The 17,570-nt window shown below is 40.0% G+C and overlaps 5 protein-coding genes across 7 annotated transcripts in view; 1 reads left to right on the top strand and 4 right to left on the bottom strand.

Moving 5' to 3' along the window:
- The window catches only part of LOC111447089 (ribosome biogenesis protein NOP53), a 4,144-nt gene extending 2,437 nt beyond the window's left edge, over positions 1–1,707 (bottom strand). Inside the window, exons 1-4 of the mRNA XM_023086089.1 lie at positions 1,417–1,707; positions 576–779; positions 430–455; positions 126–209 (exon numbers count right to left, since the gene is read on the bottom strand). Coding sequence (XP_022941857.1) covers positions 126–209; positions 430–455; positions 576–779; positions 1,417–1,585 — 483 coding nt within the window. The 5' untranslated portion in view covers positions 1,586–1,707. The remainder of the gene's footprint in view (positions 1–125; positions 210–429; positions 456–575; positions 780–1,416) is intronic.
- A 392-nt stretch (positions 1,708–2,099) lies between these two features.
- Positions 2,100–5,649, bottom strand: LOC111447087 (uroporphyrinogen decarboxylase-like). The gene is made up of 6 exons (XM_023086085.1): positions 5,394–5,649; positions 5,114–5,235; positions 3,913–4,023; positions 3,618–3,806; positions 3,393–3,518; positions 2,100–2,739 (listed from the first exon to the last, which is right to left on the bottom strand). The coding sequence occupies exons 1-6, from the start codon at positions 5,503–5,505 to the stop codon at positions 2,224–2,226; spliced, it is 1,176 nt and encodes a 391-aa protein (XP_022941853.1). The 5' UTR covers positions 5,506–5,649; the 3' UTR covers positions 2,100–2,223.
- Positions 5,650–6,178: 529 nt separating this feature from the next.
- On the bottom strand, positions 6,179–11,097 carry LOC111447088 (5-amino-6-(5-phospho-D-ribitylamino)uracil phosphatase, chloroplastic-like). 2 transcript variants are annotated; one of them, XM_023086088.1, is made up of 11 exons: positions 10,820–11,097; positions 10,627–10,737; positions 10,475–10,543; positions 10,260–10,364; positions 10,123–10,177; positions 9,129–9,202; positions 7,827–7,910; positions 7,610–7,750; positions 6,791–6,856; positions 6,603–6,712; positions 6,179–6,521 (listed from the first exon to the last, which is right to left on the bottom strand). In XM_023086088.1, the coding sequence occupies exons 1-11, from the start codon at positions 10,901–10,903 to the stop codon at positions 6,353–6,355; spliced, it is 1,068 nt and encodes a 355-aa protein (XP_022941856.1). In that variant the 5' UTR covers positions 10,904–11,097; the 3' UTR covers positions 6,179–6,352. The 2 variants fall into 2 exon arrangements, with proteins under 2 accessions (XP_022941856.1, XP_022941854.1); XM_023086086.1 differs by having other exon boundaries at positions 10,627–10,746; positions 10,820–11,096.
- A 413-nt stretch (positions 11,098–11,510) lies between these two features.
- Positions 11,511–12,452, top strand: LOC111447177 (LOB domain-containing protein 15-like). Its single transcript, XM_023086202.1, has 3 exons — positions 11,511–11,564; positions 11,799–12,049; positions 12,123–12,452. Exons 1-3 carry the CDS (start codon positions 11,540–11,542, stop codon positions 12,450–12,452), a joined length of 606 nt encoding a protein of 201 aa, XP_022941970.1. The 5' UTR covers positions 11,511–11,539.
- A 974-nt stretch (positions 12,453–13,426) lies between these two features.
- LOC111447077 (protein NRT1/ PTR FAMILY 5.1-like) lies at positions 13,427–16,652 on the bottom strand. 2 transcript variants are annotated; one of them, XM_023086067.1, is made up of 4 exons: positions 16,191–16,652; positions 15,897–16,114; positions 14,960–15,516; positions 13,427–14,390 (listed from the first exon to the last, which is right to left on the bottom strand). In XM_023086067.1, the coding sequence occupies exons 1-4, from the start codon at positions 16,291–16,293 to the stop codon at positions 13,526–13,528; spliced, it is 1,743 nt and encodes a 580-aa protein (XP_022941835.1). In that variant the 5' UTR covers positions 16,294–16,652; the 3' UTR covers positions 13,427–13,525. The 2 variants fall into 2 exon arrangements, with proteins under 2 accessions (XP_022941835.1, XP_022941836.1); XM_023086068.1 differs by lacking the exon at positions 15,897–16,114 and having other exon boundaries at positions 16,191–16,274.
- Between the last annotated feature and the right edge of the window lie 918 nt (positions 16,653–17,570).

Here is a 17,570-nt window from a genome sequence, read left to right as displayed (position 1 = left end):
GGGGGGGGGGGGGGGGGGGGGGGGGGGGGGGGGAAACACACTTTAAACATCAATTATCGAAAGGTTACCAGAACATTCTTCAACTTCTTTTACAAGAAACAAAGGTTGGAATTATTACATCTTACCTGATGACTCTCATGTGGAGGATTGAACGAACATCCTGAGGGCTCAACTTCTACTGCTGGAATAATGGATGGCTTCGATGATTTCTGTCCAAGATTACATTAACATTACTTGTTCTCTTCCTGCAACAAAATCCACATTTCTTTTTCCTTTTTTTGATATTATTTCTTTTTTATTCCCCTCGTCTTTTCTTCTTTCTGCCCTTTTTTGCACAAGGATAAGAATCTAATATCTTTAGAAATCAATATTACATGATATACAAAAAATATAAGACTTGTTATTAATTAACCAGTTAGGGTACCGTACCTTACTTTTCTTGCTTTTATTTTCACCTACAGGAACAGCAAAAACAAGTGATGTAGTGTTTGATTAATTTTTTCACATTAAAATGGTTGTTGAGAACAAAAGTGCGATACAGATCACAAGAGTAATGAGAGGGGGAAAATAAGCACCTTTATCACTCCATATGTCAAACATGCCAACCTTAGCACCATCTTCAGAGGTTTCTTTAGCTTTAGAACCCTCTTCCAGTTTTTTCTTGGATTTCTTATTAATTGAAGAAGGCACAGCTTGGACAAAAGGATTCTTTGTTAATATGCTGTCACAGTAAAGTACCTTTTCTCGTTTCTTTTCAATTTTCCGCTTCACAGAAAGATCTACACAGAAAAACAGAGAAAACAATTAATAATCAGTTCAAACAATGATATATCCTTTGTCTGTTTACAACTATTGTTAATGTTAACGAATCAGTCCTTCCAAAGTAAATACGGATGTGTTTACTCGTCCAACCTTCTTTTACAGATTTGGAGCACAAAGATGGAACATAGTGCTATTTAGTTCAAAAGGCAGCCATAAGTATCGTAATGTAAGAAGAACTACTCAAAATTCTCTATTTGAAGTATTCTTTTATAATATCATGGTAAAATTAAGAAGAGCTTTGCCGCAGAAGTTTGATTCAGCGTCCGACGCATTTCACAGACTTTTAATAGCTTTTGTGGATACTTCAATTAACGTCCTCATAGCCCAATGTCAGAATTTTCACTCTTCGGTTCAGCACTTCAACTTCAAACTCAGTGAAAAACGATAAGTTTTCTTTACACAAAACAGACCACACCACAATTCGGTGGGAAGCATGAATCAAACGCGAAAATAACCATTGGAGAATCAATGCAAGAAATATCAAAATCAACCAAAAAGACAGAACACAAATGCTAGAACAAGAACAGAAACCGGCAAAGTGAAATAGGCAAGATTTCAAGGTAATAGAAATAGGAGTACAATAACCAGAAGTACCTCGAGACTTATCGACGACGAAAAGAGAATCACTGGGAACGGCGGAAAGAGAACCGCCGGAGAGAGCGTCCTTTGTAGACTTCTCGAAGAAATCCTCAATGTCCGCAGAGCTTATATTGGCTCTCCAGGCCTTCTTCCCCTTCCTAGATCCCTTTGATTTCTTTCCCATTGCTCTGAAACTGAAGATTGAAGGTCGAAGATTGACAGCACTGGGCGAAAGAGGAGGGTGGGTAGGGTTTATGTCGTTTCTATTTTTCAATTTTTCAATTTTTCTTTTTCTTTTTCCTTCATTTTTAAAATATATCAATAATTACAATTACAACCATTTATTTTGGCCAAATTATATATATATATATATATAAAAAAACATTTTTATTCTTTATTCCAAGTCAAAGGAAAAAAGTCAACCTACATAATAAGACCATTTTTTTTATACAAAAAAAACACTTTTATTCTTTATTATAACTCTTAAACCTTTTTTAACCAGGTCGAGGCAAAATAGTCAACTTACATAATACAACTATAAGAAAAGAGTCAACCTACACTATACAGCGGTTTTTTCAAACTTAATCTAAGAAAGCATTTCAATCAAACTTAATCTAAGAAAGCATTTCAAACATCGTTGTACGTCACTTTAGTCAGCTTTTCCTCCAACTTTTCGATCAATTTCGAGTTCAAAGTAATTAAGCAGAAAAAAAAAATCAATATTATGAAGAATCAGTATCTCTACATGCTGTTGGAGATTCAAAAAAGAAGAATGAATAAGTTTACAATACTACAAAAATTCAACTAAATCTCAGACAGCCACTAATATCTAATTCCTTTAGCAACCTCAAAGAAATGAGCTACATTTTCCTCAGGTGTACCAACTACAATCCCATGGCCCAGATTCAAAATGTGCTTCCCTTTACCTGCCTTCTTCACAGTATCATTAATCCTTTTGGTGATGAATTCCTTCGAACCGAAGAGAACGCCGGGGTCGATGTTACCCTGAACTGCTATGTCTGCTCCTAATCGCCTCCTACCTTCAGCCATATCGACCGTCCAGTCTAAGCTAACAACGTCGACACCCGTTGATGCCAGCCTTTCAAGTAAGCCCCCGGATCCACTGGCATAAAGAATCAATGGGAGGTCTGGATGTGTTCTCTTCACAGATTCGACAATCTGCTTTAAGTATGGGAGACTGAATTCTTCGAAGTCCACAGGGCTGAGCTCTGTGGCCCATGAATCGAAGATTTGAACCGCTTGCGCTCCGTTATCTGCTTGGTATTGAATGTACCTCGCCATTGAGCTTGTAAACTTCTGAAGCAATGCATGAAGAATCTGCAGGAGAAATAATAGGTCTATGCTTACTATGCTTGCTTATTATCTAACCAGAAGGCGGGACGTGGGATTTTGGGAAGTTGGATGAAGGTATCTATTTATCAACTGAAGATACAGAGACAAGCTTATCGTAACAGCCCAAGTCCATCGCTAGTAGATATTTCGAGCTTCCCCTCAAGTTTTTTAAAACGCGTCTGCTAGGAAGGGATTTCCACACCCTTATAAAGAATGTTTCGTTCCCCTCTCCAACCGATGTGAGATCTCACAATCCACCCCCCTTCGGAGCCAGACACCAGGCAGTGTGCTAGCGAGGACCCTAGGTCTCGGAGGGGGTGCATTGTGAGATCCCACATCGATTGGAGAGAGGAACAAATGTCAGCGAGGACGCTGGGCCCCGAAGGGAGATGAATTGTGAAATCCCACATTGATTAGAGATTAGAGAGAGGAACGAAACATTTATTATAAGGGTGTGAAAACCTCTACCTAGCAGATACGTTTTAGAAAACTTGATAGGAAGCCAGAAAGGAAAAGCTCAATGAAGACAATATTTGCTGGCGGTGAGCTTGGAATGTTACATTTACAAATATCGGGTGGTGCCTAAGTCAAAACGAAGGTAACTTTACGATGGGTCCCAAGTTATAATGTGGCATTACCTGTGGCTGAGAAAATGCAAGCCTTTTTATTTTCGAGAAGTGCTTCGACGAACCACCTTCAACCACATACGATGCAAGGGTAAACGGAGCCCCAACGAAACCTAGAACTGCAGCTTCGTTGTCAACCTGGAAAGAAAAACACATGATAAATATACCAAAGGTTGAAAAGCTAAGACATGACATAAAATCAACTATAGACTGAAAACAATACATGACATCTAAGACCTCTTTTCGCAGAATTGTCAAAGCTTCCCCAACATATGGAACATTCTCTTCAGGGACAAATTCCCTCACTTGTTCAACTTGAGCAGCCTCACTAATAGGATTGGCAATGATTGGACCTTTACCTTTGACAATGTCGAAGGGAATATTCATCCCAGAAAGCGGAGTGAGAATATCCGAGAATAAGATCACCTGTCGCAAACATTAACACAAATGAAATCAGATTACAATGACAATGAACTAACTCAGCTATAAATGTTTGAACAAAATAATGCTTTCTTGATATGATAGAGCTCACCCCATCAGGCTTAAAGACATTCCAAGGCTGAAGTGAAATTTCCACAACAAGATCTGTATTCTCTGACCTTTGACGAAATGAAGGGTATTTTTCACAAATGATTTGGTAACTCTGTTGCAAAAGGCGTGCATAATATCAGATCCAAGTTTAAAAGAAGTTTCAAATTTCAAAGAGAACAACAATTCATAGGAAATCATTTTATGCATGCTCAAAATCTTTCTAATAGAAATGACAGAATTTCGTTTTTTTCGTTTTCTTTTTCCATCTTTTATTTGCAGATGTCTCACCAAATATTTTTCAGCAAAGAATTTGTTAAATCTATCAACTCATCTTTTCTGTTCATATCTACATCAATCAGAAGACAAAGACATGTCTAGACTCAAAAGCATCAAGGAAAGCAGCCAAAGGAATGTCAAAACTAAAATGGAGCTATGATTTAAATGACGATGATCAGCATCGTTAGGAGGCTAAATAGAAACAGATTTTTGCAGAAAGGAATTTTGGGTGAACTAACCAAATAGATTCCCAGATCACTTTATGTGAGATCCCACATCGGCGGGGAGGAGAACGAAGCATTCTTTACAAGGGTGTGGAAACCTCTATCTAATAGATGCATTTTAAAAACCTTAAAGGAAAGTCTGGACGGGAAATCCCAAAGAGGACAATATCTGCTATCGGTGGGCTTAGACCGTTTACAATGGTATTAGAACCAGACACCAGGCGATGTACGAGCAAGGAAACTAATCTTCGAAGGGGGTGGACATGAGGCGGTGTGCCAGGGGGTGGATTAGGGAGTCCTCCATCGGAGGGGGAGAAGAAAGAAGTCTTCTTTGTAAGGGTAGGAAAACTTCTTCCAAAAAGACGCGTTTTAAAAACCTTAAAGGGAAACCTAGAAGGAAAGCCCAAAGAGGATAATATCTGCTGGGGTAGGCTTGAGCCATTATAGCAGTTCATGCGCTTTAAATCCCACCAAAATCCTCCACAGACTGCAAGAGGTACAGTCTTCTCTAGTAAAATGATGTAAAAGGTACTACAACCATTTCGATTGAGAAAACCGACCAACAACATAATGAGGATAATCTATAAATTTAGGATCTAGTTTACTTGAACCATTTGAAGAAAAACAAAATCTCTAAGCCAAGGTATGCGAAAATGTTAATAAAAAGACGGTTTACAGAAATCTTTAGCCAAATAAACCTGCCTTCATGTACCTCCCAGCTTGCCTCATCAACCAAACTGGGGGCCTTTCCACATCTTCTCCACGAACGGCATTAAGCAACAATGGTTCAGTAGAAGTGGTAGATTTTGGCTCTGCTACAGTTCCTGGATGTGATTATCTTGCATTACAATCATTATTCTCATGATGCTAACACATAACCCGAGAAGCACTTTCTGATGATAGCAAAACCCATCCACATTTCCCCAAATCCAACCATTAAAAACCAAACTCGAATTAAGCCAATTCTTAAAAAGGATCATACCTCCAAGAGCACAGTGGATTCGCGGCTTAAAAGAAGCGCATCGATTTCTTCTAGGATAAGAAGAAGAGGACGCAGAGAAACAAGGTAATGGGCTGTTGTGAATGCAGGACATGATCTTGTTGTAGAGCAGAAATTCAAAAGCTCAGAGAGATGAAAATCGTGTATATCATCTCCCTCTGAACCTGCAAAATTGTTGACTGGTCAGATGCGTTGGAGAAGAAGACAGAGGAAAGGGAATGGAAATCGCATTTGGATAAAAAGGATATGGGCTTTTACCATAAATCGCCTTATCTCAGCCCTACCAATATTATCATTCGCAATAATAAATAATTCAAAATAATAAATCGCCTTATCTCAGCCCTAATCATCAATTTTTAGACTTAATCTCGATAATTATATTGTTTTAGCCCGTACAACTATTTTTCTTGAAAGACTGCGTAATACTCATTGATCGAGTGTTCTTGCATTGAAGATAAACGAGGCTAAACAATTTGTCGAACCTGTGAGATGTAAAAAAATGCATTGGTAGGGGAGCATTTTATCTTAGAGGAAAGCACCCGTGCAAGAATGTCAACTTGAGTAACACAAACATTGGTGAGAGTCTAATGCCCCACAAGGTTCATCCACAGAGGGTAAGCCAAGACCTGAGATCAAGCCGAAAGGCGTAGTTCCTATATTACCCCTCATTGGTCCCGAGAGACAAAGGAAGCTAGATCACACCCGTGATTGTTTTTTTTCGGTCCATCGAACACTAGAGTTTTTTTTTTCCCCCTAAAAAACAATGGTAAAGATGAAAATCCTAAAACAATTGCAATCCATAGATTTTAAGCCATATTCATCTATGAACTGTTCTAACTCCATTCGGAAGTTTTCAGGTAAGAGAGAGGTCAACAAAAGAATTGACACACCATGATGAACTTATAAACATGGAAAAGAACTGAGGAATACACGAAAACGAATTAGAATATCGTATCGATCCTAAGCTTTCTCTTCGACGGAGCTTTCTCGGCACTCTGTTTCTGCAGTTCCATGAACGTCGAACCCTTGTTAGCGAATAATCTCCGCAGATTGATCACCGAGAGCTCGTTGAAGCTACCAACTGCAAGATCAGCCTGCACTAGATCATATCTGCACATTGTGGTTCAGGTATCTATATCAGTCGATGATCGAGATGATTGTTAAGAAATGTACATAGAATTAGGCACGTACGCGGGGTGGGCACCGATTAATGCTATAGCCATCATTGTACAATTGTGAGCAGCGGTTATGCCCCGAGGATCATCCTCGAACACTACACACTTCGAAGGCTTTCGATCCAGCTGAAACAAGTAATCTATGAGCCATGGAAAATGTGCAACAATGGAAAATGTGCTGCTTTGGATTCCTATGGTCCTTACCTTGACAGCAGCAGACAGGAATCTATGAGCCATCGACTCCATATCGTCTTCTTCCGTTACGATTGCCTACAAAAACGAGAACACACTCAACCTTGGAACCACCTTATTGTCATCTTCCTATGTAACCATCCAGCACACAGTCTGTAACAGTTGAAGCTCACTATTAGCAGATATTATCTGTTTTGGCCCATTACGTATCGCCGTCAGCCTCACAGTTTTAAAACGCGCTCACTAAGGAGAAGTTTTCACACCCTTATAAAGAAGGTTTAGTTTCCCTCTCCAACTGATGTGGGATCTCACAGTCCACCCCCTTTGGGGGCCCAACGTCCTTGTTGGCACACCGCCCGGTGTTTTGCTTTAATACCATTTGTAACAACTCAAGCTCACCACTAGCAGATACTGTCCGCTTTGGCCCGTTACGTATCGTCGTCAGCCTCACAGTTTTAAAACGCGTCCACTCAGGAGAGTTTTCCACACCCTTGTAAGGAATGTTTCATTCCTCTCTCCAACCGATGTGGGATCTCACAATCCACTCTCCTCTTTGGGGGCCCAATGTCCTTGCTAGCACACCACTTGATGTCTGGCTCTGATACCATTTGTAGCAGTCCAAGCTCACCGCTAGTAGATATTGTCCGCTTTTGGTCCGTTACGTATCATCGTCAGCCTCACGATTTTAAACGCGTCCACTGGGGAGAGATTTCCACACCCTTATAAGGAATGCTTCGTTCCCCTCTTTAACTGATGTGGGATATCACACATCCTTTATTCCGAATTCTAGCTTTGTATGAAAGAGAAGGTTTGAGGAATCATTATACCAACCTGAAAATATTTCTTCAAACTCATTCGGTCTAATGCTTCGAGCATGTGTATCCGATCAAGACTCGAGACAATGGCACAGGGGATGCGAGCTGTAGACACAGCATCCAGCCACTCTTTGAGGCCGTCAACAGGCGTTTTAAGCTGAATAACAAAAATATTTGAATTATTTCCATGATCAATGTAATGAACAAGAGAACGTATAAAAGAAATAACTCACCGAAAGAAGACCTCTGTAATACAACTCTGAAAACCTCAGTTTCAGTCTATCCAGCTCACTTTCTGCCATGCCCCAAAGTAGAAGCTGAAGGGTCGAACAGAGTTATCGAAAGCGTTTCAAAAACATGAAGCTGTTGCTAACTGACAAAAAAGTGCAGGAACATAGACCAAAAAAGTAAACAAGGAACAACGGACAATGACAGTAAAATAAACAGTTACTATCATCACACCATATTTGAGCTACCATGATCCAATGTTTTCAAGGCACAGCTGGGTTGAAGAGTTAAGAGGTAAACCGGTTACTATCAGTTGGCTATAGATTATTATGTTGTGGGAGATTTAAACGTATAAACGCATGACCAGTTAAAGGGAGTAATGATTTAATCGTTGGGTTCCCAAATAGGTCAACCTTTCAAACTGCTACTGAATTGTAACGGCCAAGGTCCACCACTAGTAGATATTGTCTTCTTTGGATTTTCCCTGGATTTTCCCTTTCAGGCTTCCCCTTAAGGCTTTAAAACACGTCTTTCAGAGTTACACAGCGGAGTCAGTGCTCATCCAGATACTGCCCTCTTTGAGCTTTCCCTTCCAAGCTTCCCCTCAAGATTTTTGGGCTTTCCCTTATGGGCTTCCCCACTTCGCATCTGCTAAGGAAAGGTTTTCATACCCTTATAAAGGGTGTTTCGTTCTCCTCCCCAACCAACGTGAGATATCACATGAATCCATGGACAGACAAGAGACAACATGATGAACTGAAACATCTTAGTAGCCAGAGGAAAAGAAAGCAAAAATGATTCTCGTAGTAGCAGAGAGCAAAATGGGAGCAGTCTAAATAATGAGAACAGGGATGTGGGAGAGCAATACAAGTGTCATGCTGCTAGGCGAAACGGTGGAGTGCTGCACTCTAGATGGCGAGAGTCCAGTAGCCAAAAGTATCACTAACTTACTAGCTTACGCTCTAACCTGAGTAGCATAGGTTGTATCCACGATGACAAAGGTTATGGAAGTTGGTGAGCTGAAGAGCCAACTCCTCAAGGACAAACATAGAATCTACGGATTAATGCAATCAAATCCATTCATGTGGTGTATGGAGCTTAACCACAATGTTTTTTAAGGTAAGGCAGAGGATAGTTTAGAAGTATCTGAGAACACAGCAACCTTTTTAATCCCAATTCCCGACCAAACAATCGACATAAAATTTGTTTTTTTTTTTCAAGTGATGGTAAATTAGAGTGCATTTTTCACAAAGCTAACGTCACAGAACACGAGTTACTTCTTCAACAAAACAAAAGACGATGCAAACCTTCTGCAACACTTGATCCGCACCCGCATAAAGCATTAGCTTCTGCACATCACCATCTTCGGGAACTCTTTTTCCTATAGCAATTATAATTCAAAATTTAAAACAAGAAAACAAAAGTTTAACGGTTTCTTAATTCAAATAGCCTCCGAATAAAGGAAGCTAAACTAGGAGGAGTTCGTATCTCTCCATTCCATAGGTTAAGGGACGACTCATAACTCTCTGTCTCTCCACACCCTTATAAAAAATGCTTCGTTCCTTTCTCTAATCGATGTGGGATCTCACAATCCACCCTTGTTCGGGGCCCAACGTCCTCGGTAGCACACCGCCCAGTGTCTGGCTCTGATACCATTTGTAACAGCTCAAGCCCACCGCTAGTAGATATCTCCTGTTTGGGTTTTCCCTTTCAGGTTTCCCCTCAAGATTTTTAAAACGCGTATACTAGGGAGAGGTTTCCACACCCTTATAAAAAAATGTTTTGTTCCCCTCTCCAACCAATGTGGGATCTCACAATCCACCCCCCTTTGGGACCCAGCGTCCTCGCTGGCACACCGCCTGGTGTCCATCCTCCTTCAGGACCCAACGTCCTCGCTGGCACACCGTCCGGTGTCTGGCTCTGATACCATTTGTAACAGTCCAAGCCCAAGCTCACCGCTAGTAGATATGTCCTCCTTGGACTTTCTCCAAGGTTTTTAAAACGTGTCTACTAGGAAGAGGCTTCCACACCCTTACAAAGAATGCTTTGTTCCCCTCTCCAACTAATGTGGGATCTCACAATCCACCCCCTACGAAGCCCAGCGTCATTGCTAGCACTCGTTCCCCTCTCCAAACGACCTGGGATATCACATTTTTTCCATATAGCCCACATTAAAATTGATCCCGAAGAAAATCTTGAATAAAAACTCACATAATTTTCTTGTTTCCCTTACTAATCTCCACTTCAAATACATGCATCTATACAGTCAATTCCAAAAAGAAAAAACAATAAGAACAGCACCTTCTTCTGAGGCAAGTTGCTTCCATGCGTTTAACTTCAAAGTTTGAGTATCTGCCTGAAAATAATTGTATCCATCATCAACTCAGAACGTGTGGTTATATGGAAACTAAGTGAATTCATAAGAACACAGAGTTTACCACAACATTATCCCAAGAGAAAACTAAGCCATATGCTTCATCTGGTTTCATAGAATAACGAATTCTTTTAAGAAATCCTTCTTGCAATCTGTCGTTCAAAAAATCCTGGTTGCAACAAGGAAGGACCAAAACTCTCATAATCAAGCTAACCAGAACATTCAAACAAACAAAGAACCAGAAGAAAAGTAGCCCAATATAGTCCATTTTTTCTTTACCACGTCCACTTTCATCGGACCATCTGGTCTAAAAGATTCAAATCCTTCCCCATATTCAGCTCCAATTGCCTAACATACAAACATGTTTCAAAACATAAACAAGCGCCCAACATAGCTCAACTAGTTAAGAAATTATCTAGACAAATCAGTACCTCCTGCATGAAAAGCTTATTGGGTGTAAGGGGAAACCTAGCGAGGGAGCCATTTTCACCAGACCCAGAAACGCTCATCGCCACCATGGAATGTTTAATCGAGTTCAAACGCTTCAAATTCTGCAAAAATTAGAACAATCAACCATAAAAGCAAAAGGGGGGGAGGGGGTGCAAAGAAGGGGGAAAAGGGTACCCGAAATTTGAGCTTCGAAGTGGAAGTGGGTGTCCATGAAAAAGGAGCAGTGGAGGTTCTGAAATTGCTGCAAGTGCAGTCCATTGTGTACGATGAAGGGGGCGAGAGCTCGAGAGCGTGAAAGCCCCAAAAAAACGCTGTTTGTTGGAGAGGGTTTTGGCCCTTTTTCTTTTGTGAAGGAGAAGCTCGTGGAGTCGTAACGAATCCACCGGACAATCCGTGCCCCGTGTGTTCGCCAAGAATTGGGATAATTGTGGATTTGGATACGGCAGTGTTGGCAAACTTCTCTAATATAATAATGCCACCTCCTGTTTTATTCTCGGCGCCCTTATCCTAAACAATATATATCCCAAAATTCTTATTTGACCATCAAATTCGAGCACTAATTTCATAGATAAACAACAATTTCCACTAATTTCATTTGATTAAGGGTGAAATCGAGCACTAATTTCATAGATAAATAACAATTTCCTCTGATTTTATTTGATTAAGTCCAAATTTAGATGAAATGAGGTGATACCCAAAATCCCGTTTACTTTTATATATAATTTCTTGGTCTTTTTGTTTGTAGATCTGTCGTGGAATCCTCGTACACCACGAATGGACATGACCCAGTTCATCTTTCACCATTAAAATCTACTTGACTTCTTTCTCTTTCTCCTTCTTTCTTCTTCTTCTCTCTCTGCTTAGCTTCTTCTTGGTTAACTTGAAGAGCAGAGCATGCCAGCTGAATGTCCAAACAAAGGTAAGAAAATGCATCTCTTTCTCTCTCTCGAGATCGAATAATTTGGTCGACGGTTTCTTTTTGTTCTTCAAAATATTATACTACAATTTGAGCTGGACGATTCAATCCGTTCTTAATTTATAGTTCTTGATCCAAATTGATTGATATTGAGTTATGTTCTTGAATCCGTTCTTAATTTATAGTTCTTGATTCAAATTGATTGATATTGAGTTATGTTCAAATTAGTTGTCACAGATGGAGAAAGATCGGAGGTGTTAGGGAAGAAGAGAAAGCGAGCGGTATCATCAAATATTCCTCCACGACACACGCTGCACGGTCCTCCTAGGACTCTCAACACCATTACTCCATGTGCAGCCTGCAAGCTCCTAAGAAGAAGATGTGGTCAACAATGTCCCTTCGCCCCATACTTCTCCCCCCACGAGCCTCACAAGTTCGCCTCGGTCCACAAGGTCTTCGGCGCCAGCAATGTCTCCAAGATGCTCAAGGTAACGGTAACGATAAGAATTTATTGATATAAAATTGAAAATTTAAAGACCGTGATAGAATATTTTTTTACAGGAAGTTCCGAAAAATGAAAGAGATAATACTACGAATAGTCTAATTTACGAAGCTAACGTGAGGCTGAGAGATCCTGTGTATGGTTGCATGGGCGCCATTTCATGTCTACAACACCAAGTCCAAGCGTTACAAGCTACACTCACTGCAGTTAGAGCTGAGATACTGAGATGCAAATATAGACAAGGTAATATGGTTTCCATTGCCGTACAGCCACCGCCACCGCCGCCTCCCGAGCTACCTCCGCCGCCTCATCAGGATGCTTCTTCCTCTTCCTCCACCTTGTACAACCGGCCCACGGTGGCTGCTGATTCATCCTTTTTCGCATTTTAGTTTTTTTTTTTTCTTTTTTCTTTTTTCTTTGGCTAAATTATCTTATATTTTTGTTTCGATAATAGTTTATAGTTTCTTATTTCTACGCTCGAGTAAAAAATAGATACATGAATGAACAGAAACAACATAGGGACATAGTGACGAGAGTAATTATAAGAATATGATAATTAAGAAAATTTAAAAAATAATTAAAATTTATTTATTTATTCACAATTTCAGAAAACTCCAAAATAATTATATATTGAGTGATTTTTTTTAAATTTTTTAAAAATACGTGAATACAGACAAAACATCTTTCGAGACAAATAGGTAACGTGTTGAAGAACTGTATATATTGTTAATTGAAAACATCATATAATACTAAACAATCGATAATGATTTTAACTTTCGACTTAATCGAGAACATTATATATTATTATAATTTTGTATTTAAAGAAAAAAAACTCGTCATCTTTTTCATCGACACGAGACTTCAACCGCTCGTAGTTGGCAGCTAACAAGGTAGAGTGATAATGGAATGGAAGAGATGGGAAATTATTTAAGTTTGAGAGATGTGAGATTAAATTTGGTTGACTAAAAAGAGTGATAGCACATGGAAGTGAATATGTAGCATTCAAGGATGGGATCTAAAATCTCAATTATTATTGTTTATTTTTAAATAATTTAAAATGTTGTCGGACGGGGACATAATTTAATTGAAATTGTTCCGAGTGTCTGACTATGATATCATTTATAATGATCTAATCTCATTACGTATCGTCGTTAGTCTCACAATTTTAAAACGTGTATGCTATAACGAGGTTTTCACACATTGTACAAAATGATTCGTTTTTCTCTCCAACCGACGTGAGACATCACACTTTCGCCCCTTTTTTCTAGCTATTTTACATTCTCAATAATAATGGAAAAACGTCCCTGTCATAGAGTTGCTGGTGTCTACCAATACCATTCAAATGCTCGTAACTCGACGGAAATCTTAAAACATCCCATCTTTTAATGACGAATTTGATTGATTATTTGTGTTGTTCTAAGTTTTGATGGGTTACAAAGATTGATAGCAATATTAGCCTCCATCAAACTTGTAGCCCAAGAGATGTATCCAACGCTTTGGATTCAATGCCATCTTTAGCTTCAATGGCTTCCTTCTTGTAAATATACAAACTTGACACCCACAAGAACACCCCCAAATTAAGTGTAGATATGACCAAAAGAAAGCCATAGTAGTAATCCAAATGGGAGTCATTCAAGTTGTTCCCAATCCAACTCTTCCCGCCGTTTTGTCCAGTGAGTTTATCGACGACGGTGACGAGAAAACTATTGAGGAAGTTTCCGACTCCGATCCCGCTTGTGAAAAACGTAGTTCCAAGGCTTTGCATGTCTTCCGGGGACTGGTCGTAGAAAAACTCGAGCAACCCAATTGCAATGAAAACGTCTGCGAAGCCAAGGAGGATGTATTGTGGCAACAGCCAGAGGATGCTCATGGGAACGACTTGGTTTGGTTGCGTAATATGGTTGGTTCGAACGACGTGCATCCTTCGAACCTCGATTGCATAGGCAATGGCAATGGCTATGATTTGGATGACGAAGCCGACTCCTAGTCTTTGGAGTAGAGTGATACCTCGAGGGTTTCCGGTTTTTCGACGCATGAACGGGACGAAGTAGCGGTCATATAATGGGACGGAGAGGAGCATGGAGAGGGTGACAAAGCTGCCGAGGGAGGCTGCTGGGATGGAGAAGTCATGGAAAAGGGTTCGGTTTAAGGTGGTGCCTTGTTTGACAAAGAGGGTGTTGATTTGAGCCCAAATGGTGCTGGGGACAAGGGTGGCTAGCCAGATTATGACCATGCCTAAGACCAGCTTGGTTCCTTCTACTTGAGTCACTGTGCATTTGGGCCTTGAGCAATTTGTGGCATCTTTAATTGCAGCTCGGTCCAAGAACCTGAGGGGCAGTTCCAATAACTTGTTAGTAGTGGGTTCATACAATATTGGAGGGTCGGCATAATGGAAAGGGAAAATAGCTGTGGATCATTGAATATGGGTTTTTTTTTTTGTGCGCCCACCATGATGCTGCCCACTTAGTGAAGGTGGGAGGAAAGCCGAAACGGGTGGTTTGTATCGAGGATGGTTGGGAGAAGAGTCTCACATTGACTAATTAAAGAATTGAAAGTCAAGAAAGCTTATATTCAAGTAGACAATATCATACTATTATAGAAAGTCGTGATTCCTAACATGATATTAGAGTCATGCCCTTATCTTAACAATGTCAATAAGATTCTCAGCTGTTGAATAAATAAGTTATGAGCTTTAAATATGTGTCAAAAGTAATTCAAGTGTCGAACAAAAAGTGTACTTTGTTCGATGGCTCTAAAGAAAGAGTTGAGCCTCAATTAAAGAGAGGAGGCGTTTGAGAGCTCCATATGTTTCGGGGGAAGTTTTATGAGAATGGACAGACTGTAGTAGGGGTCATGTGTAGATTATGTAAGAGGAAGATAAAAAAGGAAAGGGTACCTGAAAATGGGAGTATGCTGGACCAGCCTTTTTCCGCCGCCGGAGCAACCCTGCAGCTCCACCTCATAAAGCTCACTGGGGCTAGCCGGAAGCTGGAGCTTTCTGTTACGAAACGCTGCGAGTGGCACCCGGATCAAGTCCTTGGCGGGACTCCGAGATTTTCTAACCTTATGCCGGTAAAGGGGAGTTCCCAAGTAGAAGATGAAGAGAGAAAACAGAAGGCCAACGGTCGGAATACCATAGCCGAGGCCCCAGCCGAGGTTCTCTTGGATGTAGACGAGGCCAAGAGTGGCAAAGAGAGCGCCCACGAATGAGCTAAACATCCACCAGTTGAAAAATGAGACCTTCATCTGCTTCTCAGCTGGGTTGAAGTCGTCGAACTGGTCGGCACCGAAGGTCGAGATGTTTGGTTTGGTGCCACCGGCGCCGAGGGCGATGGTGTAGAGAGATATGTAGAAGAAGGTTATTTGTGAGGGCGTGGCTTTGCTGCAGACACCATTGTTGCACGTTGGTTTTAAGGTCTTTACTGATACTGCCATAGTCAGAAACACCATTCCCTGATACAAAATTGTGTATAAATGCCTCAACTTTAATTTTGATACTAATTTGTATATCATCAATGAAAACATTACAATTTATTAGGATAGTTTTTGTGATCGAGAACTGTCACGAACAGAGATTTTTCTCTGTTAGCTAAAATGGATTGGAGACCGGGACTAATAATCTTCACTAATAATCTTCATCCCCTCCCCTGTCCCATACCCTGTCCAAATCCCTGAACCCCTTGCCCCATCTTCTCATGGAGAATTCTCGCAAAAGCAAATGAAGAATTTGATGGGGATGAAGATTGAAATAAGAGGAAGAAACGGGGACGGTTTTCGCCCTACCCCATGAACATCTCTAAATAGGACTGAACACGAGAAGATGAAGGGTTTACCATGACATAGATGAGAGATGAGAAGGTGAAAGTCCAAAAGCGGCCGAGGAAAGAATCAGCTATGTAAGCTCCAAGGATGGGAGTAAGCCAAACAGATCCCGACCAATTATTGACATTTCTAACCGACGACACCGTGTCTTCATGAAGTTGGGTCGTTAAATAATTCACCAAATTCGAAGCTATACCATAAAACGCCATCCTTTCAAACGCTTCATATCCTAAAAACAAATTAAACCAAAAACAAATTTACGCGAGTTTAAGTTCGAATAAGCAAACAATATCAGTGACTCGTACCTACGAGAAAAGCACAGGCTTTCCATTTTCCAGTCGTCGAAGCAAGAACAGGTTCGCCACGAAGATCCACAGTCCCATCTTGGGTGACATCTTTGGTCTCCATTAGAGAAACCAAGCCAAACACAATAAGAGCTTGGCTTCGAGAAAATTAAGATTAAAAAAAAAAACAGGGAGAAAGAAGAAAGAAGAAAGAGAAGAATCAAGGTCCTTGGATGTGCTCATAGATCTGTCAAAATGGCTATAAATAAGCTGATACACGTATTCAGTACCTCAAAACTGTGTGTTTGTGACAAGCTTTATTAGTGGTGTGGTTGGCTCATTGAGTTACAATCTTGGGGGACCCCTTGGGCCTAAATTGAACCCACTTTTATTTCACCACGACACTAGTCTAACCGACCCAAGGCAACCTATATGATCTAGACCCCAATTTGGGCGATCTTGTCTAACCGACACAACCACACCACATAGACTTTGGCTCGGTTTAACTCAATATACGCAACATATAAAATGAAAGGAAAGATATATATCCATACTAAAACAAAACGCATTGCTGAATACTAAACTCTTATATATAACGTGAAAATTATTATTAATCTACTTTACTCGAGATAATGTTAATAAATAAATAAAGTAAAGGAAAGTGTATCCACCAAAAGTATGCCACTTTTACTGATAAGAAACCCATCTCCTCATTATTTTTTTTTCCAAGAGAATATTTCTTTAATTAAAAAAAATATCTTAGAAATGATTTAACTAAACTTGTGGTTCTCATCATTTAGAAGTTATCCAATGAACGAACGCTCGAATAAGCTAGATGAGACAGTAAATAGGTTAAAAACAAAAAATGACGAGACGTTTGAGTGATAATCGAAATGAATCACAAATCCATTAGCTAATAGCTGTAGCTTAGCTAGGACAAGACGAGAAATAATTATGTACCTAAACAGTGAGATTTCACATCGATTAGAGAAAGAAACGAAACATTTTTTTATAAGGGTGTGGAAACTTCTTCTTAATAGATGCGTTTTAAAACTGTGAGGTTGATTATATTCAGTGTTGTCATATTCACCTCTAACTAAGCTGATACATTTAATCAGTTCAACCGAGTCCACATTCAGTGCAACCAAGAACAAAAAAAAATAAAAAAAATTGAATAATTTGTTTTGGGTTTATAAAATAATGAAAAATGTCCTAAAAAAAGAAGTTATCCCACCAGGCCCTCTCTCCCACATAAGGATGTTAATGTATTGAAAAGCTTGGAAAGTGAGTAGTGGGTTATCTCTCAAGCACATAAAGATGGCTACTCATTTGTCAGCTTATAGCAACTTGTGCAACGCGTGCCTCCCACTCTCTCCCACATTTCTACCGACCTTTCTTATA

This window comes from Cucurbita moschata, unplaced genomic scaffold, assembly GCF_002738365.1.
Source record: "Cucurbita moschata cultivar Rifu unplaced genomic scaffold, Cmos_1.0 Cmo_Scf00009, whole genome shotgun sequence".
Taxonomy (NCBI): domain Eukaryota; kingdom Viridiplantae; phylum Streptophyta; class Magnoliopsida; order Cucurbitales; family Cucurbitaceae; genus Cucurbita; species Cucurbita moschata.
The sequence above is the reverse complement of the archived record's forward strand: the minus strand, read 5'-3'. Positions and strand labels throughout refer to the sequence as shown.